Source organism: Harpia harpyja, chromosome 14 (genome assembly GCF_026419915.1).
Source record: "Harpia harpyja isolate bHarHar1 chromosome 14, bHarHar1 primary haplotype, whole genome shotgun sequence".
NCBI lineage: Eukaryota > Metazoa > Chordata > Aves > Accipitriformes > Accipitridae > Harpia > Harpia harpyja.
In genome coordinates, this window is record NC_068953.1 from 26,967,993 (window position 1) to 26,985,661 (window position 17,669).

General features: G+C 41.9%; 2 protein-coding genes across 2 annotated transcripts in view; both read right to left on the reverse strand.

The window, feature by feature from the left end:
- Positions 1-327: 327 nt before the first annotated feature.
- Positions 328-13,156, reverse strand: USP50 (ubiquitin specific peptidase 50). Its single transcript, XM_052808820.1, has 8 exons — positions 11,720-13,156; positions 10,745-10,912; positions 5,020-5,229; positions 4,395-4,590; positions 3,573-3,770; positions 2,484-2,626; positions 1,208-1,340; positions 328-608 (listed from the first exon to the last, which is right to left on the reverse strand). Exons 2-8 carry the CDS (start codon positions 10,771-10,773, stop codon positions 432-434), a joined length of 1,086 nt encoding a protein of 361 aa, XP_052664780.1. The 5' UTR covers positions 10,774-10,912; positions 11,720-13,156; the 3' UTR covers positions 328-431.
- A 2,051-nt stretch (positions 13,157-15,207) lies between these two features.
- TRPM7 (transient receptor potential cation channel subfamily M member 7) overlaps positions 15,208-17,669 on the reverse strand; it is a 61,415-nt gene continuing 58,953 nt past the window's right edge. The window contains exon 40 of the mRNA XM_052807694.1: positions 15,208-16,792. Coding sequence (XP_052663654.1) covers positions 16,662-16,792 — 131 coding nt within the window. The 3' untranslated portion in view covers positions 15,208-16,661. The remainder of the gene's footprint in view (positions 16,793-17,669) is intronic.

The following is a 17,669-nucleotide window of genomic DNA, read 5'->3' on the forward strand; positions in this document are numbered from 1 at the left end:
TTTTTCCCCACAGGTCAAGTCTGGTTTTTGCCTGTGACCATAACTGGTGAGTGATCCCTCCCTGTCCTTGTCTCGACCCACGAGCCTTTCGTTATATTTTCTCCTCCCCATCCCAGTGGGGGGGAGTGAGTGAGCGGCCGCATGGTGCTTTGTTGCTGGCTGAGCCTAACCCATGCCAGTGTTCTTTTGAGGGATGTACGAGGTTTGTCATTGAAAACAAACAGACCTTGTACAAACGGAGCGGATGCATGTTCTTTAGCAGGCTCGGAAGCTGTAACTCTTCTCTCTAGAAATTACTTGCTGAAAGACCACAACAGATGATTGGTAGTGCAAATGCTCTAGTTTATTGATGAAATGGGACTCGGCTAATGCTGCCAATGAATTCTAATTGCTGGCCTACTCACTGTTCGTTTTCCATTGCTAGCAGATTTTTAATGGGTGCAGAGAAGGCCTTGACAGGTGTAGAATAGGAGGTATGCTGTGTCAGACTGCACTGAGGCATTTGGGATCTTGGTGATCTGTGCATCATCGAAGCTGTACCAGTTTTTGGTGACTGAGTGCTTGCAGAACGCCGTGTAGTGGCCATCATCCAGAAAACCAGAGTGGTTCTGTAACAAACAACAGCGTCTGTTAAAACAGAAGTCTCACTCTTTCTCCTTACAGGCAAAGCTAGGAATTGGCAATCATTTTTTGTTTGCGCCTGGAAAAGATGGGAGAGAAGATTCTAGGCCCCTTTGGTCTACAGCGAGGAATGTTAATTCAAATAAATGCTTTAAAACAGAGCAAATAGATGATGATTATGCTTCTCCGTTTTGCAATATTAAATTTGCAGCCCAGCTATTAGCCCTGATATGGGTCACTATAAGCAGGCCCCACTTGCAGTGAGTGATGGAAAAAGAGACCATTTAGTCCTTATTTATAAACAGGATCCATGCAGGATCAGCTTGTGAGTTTATGCTGAGGAGGCTCCAACCAGGCATTATGTGCCAGGAGTGTGTGCTTTTTAAAATTGGGATGTGGGGGAAAGAGGGAGAGAGAAGCGGTAACTTCTCCTCTCTTCCTTGGTTACATACTGTTACTAGAATATGTCCATGGCAGGTAAAAAAAAAAAAAAAAAAAAAAGTGCATGAAAAACATATCCAACACTGGCTTCATCTGCTCCATGAGGCCAGGCTTTACAAATAAAAGCAGGAAAGGCAAAGCTCACCACTACAGCACACAAGCTGTACTCTGCATCCTTGCAGAAAAGTGGGGAACTGTAGGGAGAGAGATCCAGATTGCTGAGTGGATAGCAGATGTCAGTTGAGAGTTTCCTTTTGTGCTTGCCTTGCCATTCAAACCTGAAACAAATTTTTGAACTATTTTAAATAACACTAAACTTACTTCTTTCTTGCATTGTGGTGGTTACTTAACTGATTTTCCTAGGGGAAGGGAAGAACAACAAATAACTACCCAGTGTTTTGAAAGAGAAAGATCTGTATTAATGTTGAGTATTACAGTAAACTGACAGAAAATGCACTAAACCCACCAGATATGTCCAGCAAGAAAAGCAAAGCTCTTGCTTCCTGATCCTTCTGTCTACTAGAAATGGACACAGGTGCCAAAAGCAGCCAGAAGTCAAATCTCTGCATCACTGTCACTGTGTCCTAAACATTTTGGACTGCACTGCTGTTGTCAGCTCTTCCATGCCAGTCTCCATCCCTCTTTCTTCTGTAACTTTTAGTACAACACTATGCTTTTAAACATTTATAATGTGGCCAAGGGCTGCAGCTGGGGACCACAAGATCCTCTGAGAGTGTCAAGGAAAGCAGATGCGTAACAGGCAACTAAATAATAACTTTACATAACGTAGTTCTAGGAAGCCAAATCATTCTAGAGTGATTTTCCTTATAGGTGGGAAGTTGTTAGGAATAAATTCTTAATAAATTTAGCAGTTGGCCACGTGTGGCTAGTAAAGTCTGCTAATCAGGAGCTCTTACACTGATGCACCTCTCTGTTTAGTAGACCCAGTTGTTTAGACCTGATTTAGTTAAAGGATAAACAAAAACACAGTGTCTCAGCTGAAATAATGACAAGCAAAATGCTCTGTTTCGGTCCTGCCCTCAGAACCCAAGTCACAATCTCTCCCACTTGCCCCAGGAACTCATATTCACAGGGATGTCTGACCACATGAACTGCTGTACTAATCTGTAGTCAGTCACTCCTTGGTGGAGTTTTTCTTCCCTTTGGAGAAGATGTCCCAAAATCAGTGAATGAAATTTGGTGGCTTGCAGTACAGAGTAAGGCAGAACACCTTGTCTGAGATTTCAGGAATGCAGCTTGCTTGTTTGACAGGTATATTTCTGTAACTGCCCATTTAGCTTCCAGGTATCGAAAGTACTAAAAATACTCATTTGCAGTGATTTTTTTTCCTTTTATGTAAATGGAAGTGATGTCTCACAAATCCCAGGAAATGGCCATGTCCTACCCCATATAGACTATACCTCTTTAGGTGGAAAATAATGATCTGCGGTGCCTTGGTTATGGTGGCCTTTACTGCAGCATCTTGTTTTGTTCCACACCAGGAACACTGGATTTGGTTGTTCCAAGTCAGTATGTCTTGCTGAAAGAAACATTTGAGACAGTCCTGTCAAAGAAGAAAAAAAAAAAAAAAAAAAAAAATTTGGTCAAACAGATCTCCACCCCTGAAGGTCCTGACCAAGGTAAGAGACAGGTTTGCCATATTTTGGAGCTCTCTTCCTAATCAAAGCATGACGTAGCAAGGCTAACATTACAAGTACACTTGAAACACAAAGCTGCCAACATTGGCTTCCCTTTTCCCCCCAAATGAGGAAATACTTGGATGAGTAAAAGAAACCCTCACGGTTACTATTGAACAATCTTAATATCCCTCACCCATGGCAACTCAGGAGCGTCGCTCCTATAACCTTACCAGCCTCTGCGGTCCAGAGACGAGTATAGAAACCCCACATCTCTTAGGACCAGTTCAAAGACTGTCCGTTAGTGCCCAGGAAACCAAAGTAACTAAAAACCTGCATCTTTTTAATAACACGTATTAGTCTAAGCCACCTATTGCCACATACAGCAGAAACCAGCAGGAATGTAGTAGACGTCTGTCGTGGTTTCAGCCCAGCCGGTAACAAAGGACCACGCAGCCGCTCGCTCACTCCTCCCGCCCCCCTCCGGTGGGATAGGGAGGAGACGGAGGAGAGAAAAAGAAAAAAAACCCCAAAACCCAAAAAAACCCCGGAACCTCGAGGGTTGAGATAAGGGCAGTTTACTGGGACAACACAAAAAAAAGGTTACAACAACAACAACGGTACTACTGAAAGAATATACAAAAAGAGTGATGCACAGTGCAACTGCTCACCACCCGGAACCCGACGCTCCGCCACCGAAAGTCGAGAGCCCTCCCCCCGGCCCGCTCCCCATTTATATACTGAGCATGATGTCACATGGTATGGAATAGCTCCTTGGCTAGTTCAGGTCGGCTGCCCCGGCTATGCCCCCCCACCTCCCAGGTTCCTGTAAAAATTAACTCTATCCCAGCTGAACCCAGGACAACATCGTACCTGCAGAGAGCACGTGCTTTTGGAAGGGATGGGCAGGGAAAGAACAGTGAACCTCTCGGGTCTGTCAATGGTGGTCTTGCATTCCAGACACATGATATCGTAACTGAGTTGTCCCTCAAATAACTGTGTGATAATAGATGTTTCACTGACACTCCCTCTGCTTGCTTTTGCATCAGTTACGCACCTTCTTTTGCTTGACTATACAGAAGAAAAAAAATAAACAAAATGTAAGGAACCAACTGTTTCAGAAGTGCCTTCACTGGGTTTTAATGGTCACTGCCCAGTGCCTGTGTAGGCTAGTAATTAGTCTTGTCACAGAACTCGGCTCTAAAATGCTATTACTTTACTTGATGTTTCATACATGCAGAGTAAGCTAAATTCCTTTTCTGAGAGAAATTAAACAAAAATGTAATATTCTAGACATTAGATGGGAGAGATTTAATTGCTAGACAAGCTCTTAATCAGTAGGTCTGAAGAGGAGAAAGGTAGACATGGGGACATGGCAGACATGAAGGTTTCAGGTAGATGAAAAGGGAAGAATGTAAAGCGTGGAAGGAGCAAGGAGAGGGAGGGTGAGGATAATGGAGCTACAGACAATGTTATCATTTAGATGGGGCTTGCAATTTGATGTAGCATTAGACAAGAAGAAAATGAATTCTTGTGTGTTCATGGGTATGAAACAAAGGAAGAAAATGACAATTTTTAGCAGCCACATCATGTAGTTCAGAAGAGGAGGACAGGCAATTATTACATGGAATGCTAAACCATGAAATGCAAAGAGGAAACAGCTACAGCCCCAGAACACCACAGGTGGGCTCTTACCTTCTTGAGACCCTCGTGGAGCTCATTCAGCACACAGATCAGAAACTCCTGTGCATCCTGCTGCATCCTCTTGCTAAAAGTTGGGTACCGCTTCCCAAGGACTGAATGAAAAACCTCCGGGGAAACACAGTCAAACTCTCCAAGCCACATATCAGACATCAACCAGCCAAAGGCAGTCGCAGATTCGCCATTCTCCCTTGGAAAAAATAAACGTAAGTTTCAGGTAAAGTATGAAGAGATGGTGGCTCTACCTTCAAATGGGAACATAATACATAAACTTAGAAAATATACACAGGTACAGTATTGCTCTGTCAGCCCGTCATTTAGTTTGAGGGTCTCCACAGATACTAGAAAGTAGTAGGAGTCATCATCGAGACAGCAATGAGAGTAACTGGTATTACTGTCAAAATGACAAAGTATAACACTCAAGTTACCCAGCAAGGAAATGACTCAGGGTTTCAGAGGAAGGAGAAGGAAACCAGCCTGTGGCCAATTTGACTGTAACTGCCTGGTGGGGAGCTAGCAGGTGGCTGCCTCGGACATTCTCATGGCAACACATATCCTTTGGAAGGAAAATGGCAGTGCCAAGCAGAAAAATACAAGTAGCTTGAATAAATCAACTTACTTGTGTAGGGCTGCTTTGTGCTTTCCTGAGAGGAAATACTCCACAAGCGGTGGCACGCTGCAGAGGCACTGCAAAATTGCGTTCATGTAGCACGTGTTGCCCAGATTCCTCAGGCCAGTGAGCCCTGGGTGCTGGCTGTTCATCTCCTCCATTGGTTCCTTGCAGGAATACTTCACGCTTTCCAAACAAATGGAGTCATACTTCCACCTCCTAGGAAAAAACCCACAACAGTGGAAATCTAATATGCTGCAGTGCTTTTTCTATTACGTTTTTTAGAAAGCAGTACTGTCTTGAGGAGACGTTTCCTGCTGTTTCAGGATCTTCTTTATAAGTTACACTCACATTTACTTTCATCAAGCTAATACAGTGGTAAAGACTCTCTATTTCCCACACTAAGCTCTTCCCAATACAGTGAGATACATCATTAAGAGGTATTATTTAAATACCTGAGGTTTTAGAGTTAGTTATTCCTAAAATTCCACTCAGTCTTTGACTCCATACACAATTACTCAAAAACTATAACCAGATGTAAATAACTACCTCAAGCATTTCTCCCTACAGAATGCATATTATATTTCATTTCCTCAGTGGTCTGGTACTTATTTCCTAAAACCATAGGTTGCAGTCCAGATGCTACACAAACAGGTTGCTCTTTAGACTTTTGTCATAAAACGTTACTTAATTCACATTAAGAAAATTTTAGTAGGTTTGTTTTCTTGCTGCACACGTCTGCCCTGGACCAAACTGTCTCCATCCCCAATTAGGCACAGCACAACCCAGATGTGCTTGCCAATGATTCCCATTCTTGAAATTCTAAAGGCTGCTGCTTCTTATGATGATGCAGAAGGAAGGAAAATGCTGATACCTCAATAATCTTTGTAGAACAAGAAAAGCCATTTCTTTCCCTTCAGCTGAACACCACTTGCCCAAGTTGCCATTTCTGGAGGCGTCCCAGGCTGACAGTCATTTTCTATCATCTAATAGCTACAAAACAACTACAGAACTGTTTCCTTTTAAATTTCGATAACAGCAGAGCCAACATTTCCAAACAGCTCTACCTATAGACCAGTATCCTGTGAAAAAGCTTAATTCCCTCTTTTATAGCCATCCCTGTGAAACGCCAGCTCGGAGGAGAAAACATGTTGGGACCATCGGGTATGGAAGGTGGCTGGGAAGCCACCAGCAGCCTTGCAGGAAGCCTGCGCTTGCCCCAGCTCAGGGAGGCGGCCTCTTGCTCTCTTTTCCTCGTATCTCACCTCTTCCGTCCAGTTCCATGGCACAACTAGCACGGTCCTGCGTGTCCCGTCCCATCCCCTGGCCTACCCTCACCCCGTGGCTTTGTGATGCCGTCCTGTTCCATCAGTTCTCATCCAGGGGAACGGGCCCTGCCTGACCTGCCTCCACCTCCTTCCTACCTGCCACCCAAAACAACCTTGGGAAGAGACAAGCACCCACCCGTTCCACCGGGCGGAGAGTTTCAGCCTGACCCGCGTTTGTGTTTGTTCATACCCATATTAGTGTTTATTATTGCCATGCTCTGATGGAAGGGCAGTAATAACTGAGGGTGTTGACCATAAGAAGATGGAACTACCTCAAAACATCCTGCTGAATTAGTTTATTGGTGTTTAGAAAATTTTCCGGGGAAAAAAAGGGTAGTGGTAAAGAAGTGTCTTTTAATAAGCTAATGAGACAGTGTAGTTGATCCCTGAATTTCATACATCACTGAAGAGCAGCAGGTTTTCCGTATTTAACATACAATTTGGGAAGTAACAATTATCCACAGAAGAGGCCCAGGAAGCCATTGAAAAAATCCCTATTTATCTTACTTGTTAAGCTTCAGGCAAAGGATGTCTGCCAGCACTCTTTGGACAGCTTATCCGCTGCCACTGCTATTAATCTCCCAAATTGTGTATCTGCAAACTGAGATATAAAAGCAACACACGCACACACTCCCAAACTACCATTCAAAATCCAATCTACATTTTTGCAAATGGAACTGTAATAGTGTACGTACTTTACCAAGAGTTTCAAATGTTTTAAAATCTAAATTATAATCCTGTAGGTTAAACTTAAAAGTTGTAACAAATATGTACAAACACCTGAATACATACCAATATGTAAATACACTCACAGTTGGTTTTCTTCCACCCTGAAATATTCGTTTAAAGTTTTGTTGATAAATCTCAACTAGCTAGGAATTCAATCCTGCCTCTTTCTGCAAATTTATTCAGTTCAAATACGCAAAATATGAGATTGAAATACAATGGATTTTCCCCCATGGGGCTGTGATTGTTTGTAACTATATGGAGGTACTTTGTCAAAGGGCTATAGGTAAAACGCAGAGACAAGTACATGTTGCAGATTTATCAAAAGGCCTGCTGCAGAGCAACTGCAGTTGACTTGTTTTGCCTCGGATAATAGAAACCAGACATTTCCATTACACATGCGGAGTATTTATGCACTCTTATTCTAATCTCTGTGTAGGTATAGATTGAAGCCTGTACAGAAGTACAGGACTTCTGTAAATTCTCTGAAAGCCTGTTTTGATTCTCTGAAAGCCCTCGTTCTCATTTCTGTGAGAGCATCTCCAACATTTCTATGCTTCCAAGGCTCCTTGCTTATTCCTGCAGCCCTTCGGGGGAAAAAAAGTATGAGTGAACTTCTAATAATGTACACTAACACAGAAATAAAATTCAAACTGGAATTAGAACATTTGCAACATTGGAGAAAATATCAAGAAAGGACAAGAACAGCAAGGAGTTCATTTTACTTTACTGGAATTTAACCACTTAGATAAATTGTATTCAGTGGGATGACTCCATATTTTCCTGGGTTTATCTTCTTTTTCATAGAATGGTTTGGCTTGGAAGGGGCCTTAAAGATCACCTAGCTCCAACCTCTCTGCCATGGGCAGGGACACCTTCCACTAGACTACGTTGCTCAAAGCCCCATCCAACCTGGCCTTGAACACTTCCAGGGATGGGGCATCCACAACCTCTCTGGGCAACCTGTTCCAGTGCCTCATGACCCCCACAGTGAAAAGCTTCTTCCTTACATCTAATCTAAATCTACCCTCTTTCAGTTTAAAGCCATTACCCCTTGTCCTATCACTGCCTGCCCTTGTAAAAAGTCCCTCTCTGGCTTTGCTGCAGGCCCCCTTTAGGTACTGGAAGGCTGCTATAAGGTCTCCCCGGAGCCTTCTCTTCTCCAGGCTGAACAGCCCCAACTCTCTCAGCCTGTCTTCATAGCAGAGGTGCTCCAGCCCTCTGATCATCTTCGTGGCCCTCCTCTGGACTCGCTCCAACAGGTCCATGTCCTTCTTATGTTGCGGGACCCAGAGCTGAATGCAGTACTCCAGGTGGGGTCTCACAAGAATGGAGTAGAGGGGGAGAATCACCTCCCTTGACCTGCTGGTTATGATTTTTTTTGATGCAGCCCAGGATACGGTTGGCTTTCTGGGCTGCAAGTGCACATTGCCGGGTCACATTGACCTTCTTGTCAACCAACACCCCCAAGTCCCTCTCTGCAGGGCTGCTCTCAATCCACTCACCGCCCAGCCTGCATTTGTGCTTGGGATTGCCCTGACCCATGTGCAGGACCTTGCACTTGGCCTTGTTGAACTTCATGAGGTTCGCACGTGCCCACCTCTCCAGCCTGTCAAGGTCCCTCTGGATGGCATCCCTTCCCTCCAGCATGTTGACTGCACCACACAGCTTGGTGTCGTCGGCAAACTTGCTGAGGGTGCGCTCAGTCCCGCTGTTCCTGTCGCTGACAAAGGTGTTAAACAGCACCAGTCCCAGTACCGACCCCGGAGGAATGCCACTCATCACTGCGCTCTACTTGGACATCAAGTCATTGACTGCAACTCTTGGAGTGCGACCATCCAGTCAATGCCTTATACACCCAGTGGTCCATCTATCAAATCCATGTCTCTCTAATTTAAAGACAAGGATGTTATGCGGGGACAGCGTCAAATGCTTTGCACAAGTCCAGGTAGGTGATGTCAGTTGCTCTTCCCTTATCCACCAGCGCTGTAACCCTGTTGTAGAAGGCCACCAAACATGTCAGGCAGGATCTGCCCTTCGTGAAGCCATGTTGGCTGTCACCAATCACCTCCTTATTTTCCATGTGCCTTAGCATAGCTTCCAGGATTCACTCCATGATCTTGCCGGGCACAGAGGTGAGACTGACTGATCTGTAGTTCCCTGGGTCTTCTGTTATTCCCTTTTTAAAAATGGGGGTTATGTTTCTCCCTTTCCAGTCAGTGGGAACTTCAGGAGACTGCCACGACTTCTCAAATGTGATGGATAGTAGCTTAGCCACTTCATCTGCCAGTCCCCTCAGGACCCACAGATGCATCTCATCAGGTCCCATGGACTTGTGCATCTTCAGGTTCAGATGGTCTCGAACCTGATCTTCTCCTACAGTGGGCAGTTCTTCATTCTCCCAGTCCCTGCCTTTGCCTTCTGTGTGACTTGGGTGGTATGGCTGGAGCACTTGCCAGTGAAGACTGAGGCAAAAAAGTCATTGGAGTACCTCAGCCTTCTCCATGTCCTGGGTAACCAGGTCTCCTGTTTCCTTCCAGAGAGGGCCCACATTTTCCCTAGTCTTCCTTTTATAATCAAAGTACCTATAGAAGTTTTTCTTGTTGCCCTTGACGTCCCTGGTCAGATTTAATTCTATCAGGACTTTAGCTTTCCTGACCTGATCCCTGGCTGCTCAGACAATTTCTCTGTATTCCTCCCAGGCTACCTGTCCTTGCTTCCACCCTCTGTAGGCTTCATTTTTGTGTTTGAGTTCGTCCAGGAGCTCCTTGTTCATCCATGCAGGCCTCCTGGCGTTTTTGCCTGACTTCCTCTTTGTTGGGATGCATCACTCCTGAGCGTGGAGGAGGTGATCGTTGAATATTAACCAGCTTTCTTGGGCCCCTCTTCCCTCCAGGGCTTTATCCCATGGTACTCTACCAAGCAGATCCCTGAATAGGCCAAAGTCTGCTCTCATGAAGTCCAAGGTATTGAGCTTGCTGTGCGCCCTCCTCGCTGCCCTAAGGACCTTGAACTCCACCATTTCATGGTCACTGGAGCCAAGGCTGCCCTTGAGCTTCAGATTTCCCACCAGCTCCTCCTTGTTGGTGAGAACAAGGTCCAGCATAGCACCTCTCCTCATTGGCTCTTCTATCACTTGGAGAAAGAAGTTATCGTCAACACACTCCAGGAACCTCCTGGATTGCTTATGTCCTGCTTGTCCCTCCAACAGATATTGGGGTGGCTGAAGTCCCCCATGAGGACCAGGGCTTGTGGACATGAGGTTGCTCTTAGCTCCTATCTGTCTATAGAGGGCCTCATCCGCTCAGTCTTCCTGGTCGGGTGGCCTGTAGCAGACCCCACTACAATGTTACCTGTCCCTGCCCTCCCCTTTAATCCTGACCCATAGGCTCTTGGTCAGCTCCTCATCAATCCCCAGGTGGAGCTCCATGCACTCCAGCTGGTCATTGACATAGAGGATGACACACCCTCCTCGTCTCCCCTGCCGGTCCTTCCTAAAGAGCCTGTATCCTTCCATTCTAATGTTCCAGTCATAGGAGCCATCCCACCACGTCTCTGTGATGCCAGTGGATCATAGCCCTGCAGGCGTGTGCACATCTCTAACTCCTCCTGTTTATTTCCCATGCTACATGCATTTGCATAGAGGCATTTAAGTTGGGCCCCCGATGAAGCTGACTTACTGACTTTTGCTTTTGACAAAAACAGTCATGGTAAGTATCCACTCCTAGTTTGGAATACAGGGTACACTGCCAGCAGCTTGCATTTTTCTCCCAGTTAAGGAATTTTTGATGCTTTGTGTAATTTTTCTCAGTGTCTCCTTTATCCTTCATTTTAGCAGCTGTTCCAGTCTAAAAAAAACAAACCAAGAAAAGTAAAAATCAAAACTAGTATTTTGATGATGGGATATATAGCTTCACATTTTGTTAGGGTAAGAAAGGGCTAACAAGGCTTTCTGGCTTTGGGTCACTAGCTTACCTGCCATGCAGTTATAAATATCCCTTCAAAGAAAGATAACCAATAATATAAATTGGTTTTATTCTTCTGTCTTCCCATGAACCATTTTTGTCACTGGCAAATGACACAGGTGCTTCCAGAACTCATCTATCCATGTTCCTAGTTGCTTGTGGCATGTCTTTCCTACCCCAGTGTCTCTCACAACTGGCAGATTTGATTGACACAGCTGCATCCTGGTTCCCGCTCTGCACTGCTGCTCCCTTCCCACACCACCTGTTGGGGCTCAGGGGATGTCCCTCCCCAGTCTCCACACAAGTGGAACAGGAGCCAGATTATATTACTTATTAAGTCTTACTTAGAACAAATACCATATTTTCTACCATAGACTTAACAGAAGGACATACTGACTGATACGCGTGTGGGATGGAGGAAGTCAGATGTTTCATGCAGACTTGGGGAAAGGCTGAGCTAAGGCCACGGCAGAGGCTGAGGAATGACCACAAACATCTGACTCGGAAGAAAAAAAATTCCAGCAAGTTTCTACAACAGATCTGCTCAGTTGCAGCAAGGGTGTGAGGGATGAGGAAGCTTCCTCCTGCCTCATGTCACCTTCCAAGGGCAGCTTTTGTTCATAGTTAATTGCATTTTTGTGGAAACAAGATGAGAGAAGGCTACCACTGGTTGTAATGGTCATTACTCACATCTGAAAAGGGAAAGCCTAAAGTTTCAGTCTCAGAAAATAATCAGCTCACCATTTTTCTTGATTTCAAAGCTCCCTGCAAGAAAGAGTTTTTCAGATACTGTTCAAAAAGCAATTTGTCTCCTAATCCTCCTCTTCCTGCTCTGCAACACCCCTCAGCACTTGTTGGGGCTTAGTTACCACTTCTACTACTTATATCACTATCTGTGTCTCATACTTAGCACAAAACCAACAATATAGCAGCATGGCACAAACACGTAAAACCACTGCCTGGATTTTTTTTTTTTTTTTAAATTAGCTTCTGGTGTAGGGCAACAACAGATGCTAACATGTATTCACCCTTCTATATGGTTAAATAGTACCGAGATATATTTCATTATTACTAATGAAACAGTAATTAGCCCCATACCCCCGGCATATCCTGCCTTTCCTGCCCACTTCATCTGGAATCTCCATGTCAGGAACTTGCTCCTTGATTTTCTTGGCAAACTCCTGTTACTGGACCAAATATTCTCATCATCCGCTCTAAAAAAGCAAAGGCACAAAAATAAATTACAACTGCCAAAGGCTTAGTAGCTACAGATTTTTCACAAGCTTTATGTTTACGGTGATGTGCTAGTGCATGCAACCACAGTATTTTCTAGAGTAATTTGTTACGCTTAAGTTCTGGCCCCACTGTAGCTGATACGAAGGAATTGTATCTTGATTTCACTCCATTAATGACAAGCATGAACACAGCCAACTATTTATTTAGAGCAAGAGCACCAAATAAGGTATGTTGTAAAATATACTGAGAACAGTAGGCAGAAAGAAGGAACCAAGTAATTTGTTTTTCTTATATAGGACAGGGAACAATGACACTGCAAACTATTTAGCAGTTGGCAGCATTAACAAGGGCTGTTTAAACTTCTACTAATTCTTAAAAATGTTCTTACCAAAAGTAAGAGTTCTTGCCTTCCTACAGAGGGGAACACATTAAAGAAAAGAAGGAAGATAACTTGAAGTAATATATTGAAAAGCAAGTACTATGGTCATACACAGGCTGATGGCAGCATTAAAAAGCACCTTTTGAAACCATTATTGAGAAACAAGAAGTTAAATTCAATCTATAATAGCTGTCATGCAGGCAGAACAAAATTTGTATTGAAAACTATAAATCACTGAAATAATTAAATATATTGTCAGTATTTTAAAAAGACTATAAATCCATATAGCTGAATTTTACTCCTAGTACTAAAATCAGCAATGCTAACATTCGTCATTCAAGAAGGCAAAAGCATATGCTTATTCTTGCTTTTTGTGGAATCCAAATCAAGACCTTAATTTACTATTTTGACATAGCATGATACACAAATCCACATCAGTACTATCTGCTGCAAGCTCAGGGGCTGAGAATTAACTTACCATTACTCTCACTACAAAATTGATTTCTTGAAAGAAAAAGTGTTAATTGGAAAAAGAAAGATTAAATCATCAGAAGTCTTTTCAGAAGCACTGTTATATTTAAACAAAACCAACTTTTTTTTTTTTCCAATTGATCTTTTAGGCACATTCAACATGAACTGTTACCGCCAAGTTTTCAGCTGTGGTCTTTTCCCCCCTCCAAATTCCTGCAGTGTTAAGTATTGTAGCACTAAGTGAGATGCAACCACAAAGAACTAAAGTGTAGGAAATCACTGCCACAGGCTTAAAAACCAAATCCCTCCTTTTCCGAATCACATGGCTGCTGAGCAGCAGCTAAGAAACCAGCTCCCAAGAAGACTCACCTCTGCCTATTTTACCACAATGTATTTGAGATTGGTTTCCTCTGAAATGTTTCAGCACCTAAATACTGCAAGAAAGCAGTCAACAATGCTGAATTTGCTGGTTTAATTAAAAGACTAAATCAGCACACACATATTTGAGGTTTTTGCATAAAGAAATATTGATGCTGGAGGAAATTAAAGTGCATTTTAAAACATAAGTTACATAAGCAACCAACACTAGTCTACAAGTACATAAGATTCAGTTTAATATGTTATTCAATGGTTTTTCTTCTAATGAAAATATCCTGAGGATGGTGGTAGGGAATCGAAACTATCTGTCAAGGAAAATAATGTAGCTTACCTATTTCCCTATATGAGAAATATTCTTTAAATACCCTCTTAGTAGGAAAGTCACTGAAGTGTTTCAGATTTTCAGTAAAAATAATTAGAGAAGGTTTGAATTATATTCCTGTATTTAAAAACTAGGTTCTAAAAAGATATGCTGATACTTTGTTTTTGGATAGTAAACAGAAGTTCCAATGCTGCTTCTACTATCCCCCTCTTCAGTAACCTAAAGAAAATTTAAAAGCTAAAGGATCACAACTCTTCTCTATTCATAGAGCACTTCAAGAGTGATGAGGTTTCAGCAGAGGACTGACACTTGATTTTCTCAACCAAATTCAATTACACGGGCTAATCTTCATGTTTCTGCAGCCTGACATCAGTAGGACATGGTATTATCCTAACACAGACAGGCTACTTCTTCAAACTAACTTGGGTTCTTTTCTATGCCACCACACTTTTCCAATGCCTTCCCTGAGGATACTTACATTTATGATTTTTTTCTGCTAGTGCGAAGGAGAAGATAATTTGTGAAAGTTGTAATTTCACCCCCCCTCCCCAATTTAGACACGTGCCTCTCATAATTCTAGCTCTAAGTCTCACATGAGCTAGTACCCTTGCCAGGAAGATGCACAAACATACGTACAGTATTAACCACTCCAAGTCTTACATATGTTCCCCAACCCTATTTGTCCTTTTTGGTCTTGGAAAGGCTTCAGGCCCTAGTCACTGCAACACTGAGCAGAGGGAACACTCCCCACTATCACACACACCCATCACACAAAAGTCACACCTGTTTGTTTTGTTAAGAAATGAGTCACAGGCAAAACTACTGAAGACAGATATCATGGTTGTAAAAATTAACTATGCATTAAGTATTTGTCAGGAAACAAAAAGTTTCCCAACTTTTACTTACAATTTTCCCAAAATGGTTTTCCTATTTCATACACTGAATTTGGTCACATTTTCGCAACACCTGAGGCTCCTCTAGAAATTCTTCTCAATTTGAAGAGCCAGCCTCACTTACAGATTAACTGTTGCTGTTACTTGGCTAAGAATATAGCATTAAAAAGGTGTAAGTACATCTTGAATAACTGCCCATTACCTCACAGCAACAGAAGGGGATGCAGTCAGGCATCCAAGAAGCAGCTCCTAATTCAAAACAAACATTGTAAAGAGGTTTAAGATATTTTTGTCTCATTTACTCGTTAAGCCCATCACCTATGTTTGTCTACTATGAGAGTTTTCACTCCCCCCCCACCCAGTTTCTGGTGTTAGCCAAAGTTGAGATACCTCAAAGGCAGACAACTGCTTTGATCCAGCATGGCAAATTCTACTTTTCCACATAAAGAGTTACTAAATTCACCCAAATAACCTTTCAGACTAAAACAGACAGCAGAAGTCTGTAAACAAGAATAAATTTATTTTAGATTCTTTAAAGATTTAATGATATACAAAATGTATACAGTATTATATCCTTATAACATTTTACCTTTCCCCGTCAAACATAAAACACCATTTAAACAGCTATTGTGTTCGTGCCTTAGGTCTGTATCTATAAGATACACTACTGAATAAAAAATTTATAGAGCTATATACTGCCCTTTTAATTAAAAATTACAAATTAGTACCTATGTAACAAAAAAAAAATCGCAGCATGAAACTTCAGTTGGACAACAGTTTTTTCTTGCTGAATGCTCAACAATATTTGGGACAGTTAAATTACATTTTATTGGCATGAAGGTGCATTGCAATCTCCCGTACTTTACATAATGCTAATCCAAGCCTAGTCTCTCTTAAATAAGTACCACAAATAACATAACATTAAAGATGTTTTCTACACGATTTTAAATACATTTAAAAGTTATGTGTACATTCGGTTTTGATATACTGGTTTTACGAGATCTTTGGAAGGCATAACTTCTGAAGCAGTCACTACGTACGAGGAAAAGCACTTCCAACTTGTGTTCTTACAAGGCAACTTATTTGGACCAGTACATACTATTTCTTCTATTAAATATGATTATACCAGTCTATCATGGCTTTGTTACTATTTGACGGTGACTTGATAAAATTGAAATGTATAAAACAAGAAATTTCTTTATGCACAATTAGGGCTCTATTCAACAACAACAAAAAAAAACAAAACAAAACCAAAACCAAAAACAACAACAACAACAAAACCACCAAAAAAACCAACCCAGCTTTACAGCCATGAAGCTGAATGCTGATTTGGGAGATTCTCTCTCTCTCTATTGGAACAGATCAAGTTCCTACCTTCAACCTCAGCCTACTGGCATGGTATACACACCTCCTTTGGCTCTGTCCTCTTCAAAAGGCCAGATTAAAAGACATCTGGTGAGAAAACATTAGTGGAACACTTCCAAAAACGCTCAAAGAATACTCTGGCATTACAGAGGTAGGTGCTTTCTCCTGTCTTTTACTGACTGACAATAGGACAGCTGCCAAACAGACAAACGCTTTACCTTAAAACATCAACTACCAAAATCCTTTTGGTTGAAGGCATATTGCACACCACAGGACTACAGAGAGAAAATCTTCCACTAAATCAAAACAAAATAAAAAATAAACCTTCTGCTAAAAAGCCCCTTTAAAAACATATCTTAAATACTTGTTGTTACTCCACCTTTAAAATGATCAGCCGCCAAGCTGTTGTCTGTAGATGGTTATCACAAGTTGTTAGGTCCTTAGATTAAGGACCAGCCAAAATTCCACTTGTAAGACAGCAATCCTTGTTTTGATGTATCTTTCTTTTAATTATAGTGAAGGAAAGATAAGTGACAACTTTGTGACATTCCATGAAGTTTGGATGAAGCCACTGATTTGGTCACATTATTAGAGCATCAGACGAATAGAATTAGGTGAATCGGATTCTTTGGTGCAGCTTCCAGGCTGAATTGTCAATTCAGGGGAATCATCCTGAGGAAATATGATCTTGTCAGGCGTGTAATCATTCCTCTTCAGATCTGTACAAACAAAATGAAGTCATATTGATTACTATTTCTTGAGCTAGTAGAATCAATGGGGCATAAAAGTCTTTCAAAGAATTAGGTATGCATATGTACTTAATAAAGAAGAATTCCTCAATATGCAGTGTCAAAAAGGATGTTTTTATCACACATGTAATCAGAAGCCTAAAGCTCTTCTTTAAAAAGTGATGGAAACCTCAGAATTATTTTATTTATAGATATTATAGCAAGTATCAAATCAACTTTCCATGGAAATCAGATCCTTCCAGGATCTATTTTGATGTTACCAGGATTTACAACTCAAATTTAAAATAAATAACCTCTCTTCATGTGAGAAACAACTGGGAGAGAAGTCTGAAACAGGCAGGAACCATGCAAGTTCCTTATGTTGTTCTGCTGGAGTCTAAAAGCCTGATACAGAGAAACAATTTCAAGGTTTGAGATGAGTGTAGTGTAGTCCATGCAGCAAAAATATCTGGAATTGAAAGTTTTTAATAGAATGAATTTCTGCAGACCTAGACATGTTTTTAAAAACAAACAAACAAAACAACAAAAAATAAACACCAAAAATAAAAAGAACACCCCACCCAACCCTCCCCCCCCAAAAACCAAAAACCCCCAAACACAAGCACCATTTTGTTTAAAAAGCCTGAATGTTTGCAATCATCTTAACCTGCTCTTCTGACTTTTTCTAGGAACCTTTAAAATTTTTTTACTGTACCTTCTTAAGTCTCGATCAATCTAGTCTACCTTCCTCAAATACTGTGCATATGGATATAGAACACATAGACATTCTTAATTACTTCATCTGGGATTTTACCTTAAAATAGCATATCATTTTAAAAGTAAAATTACAAAACTGCTGTTTATTACT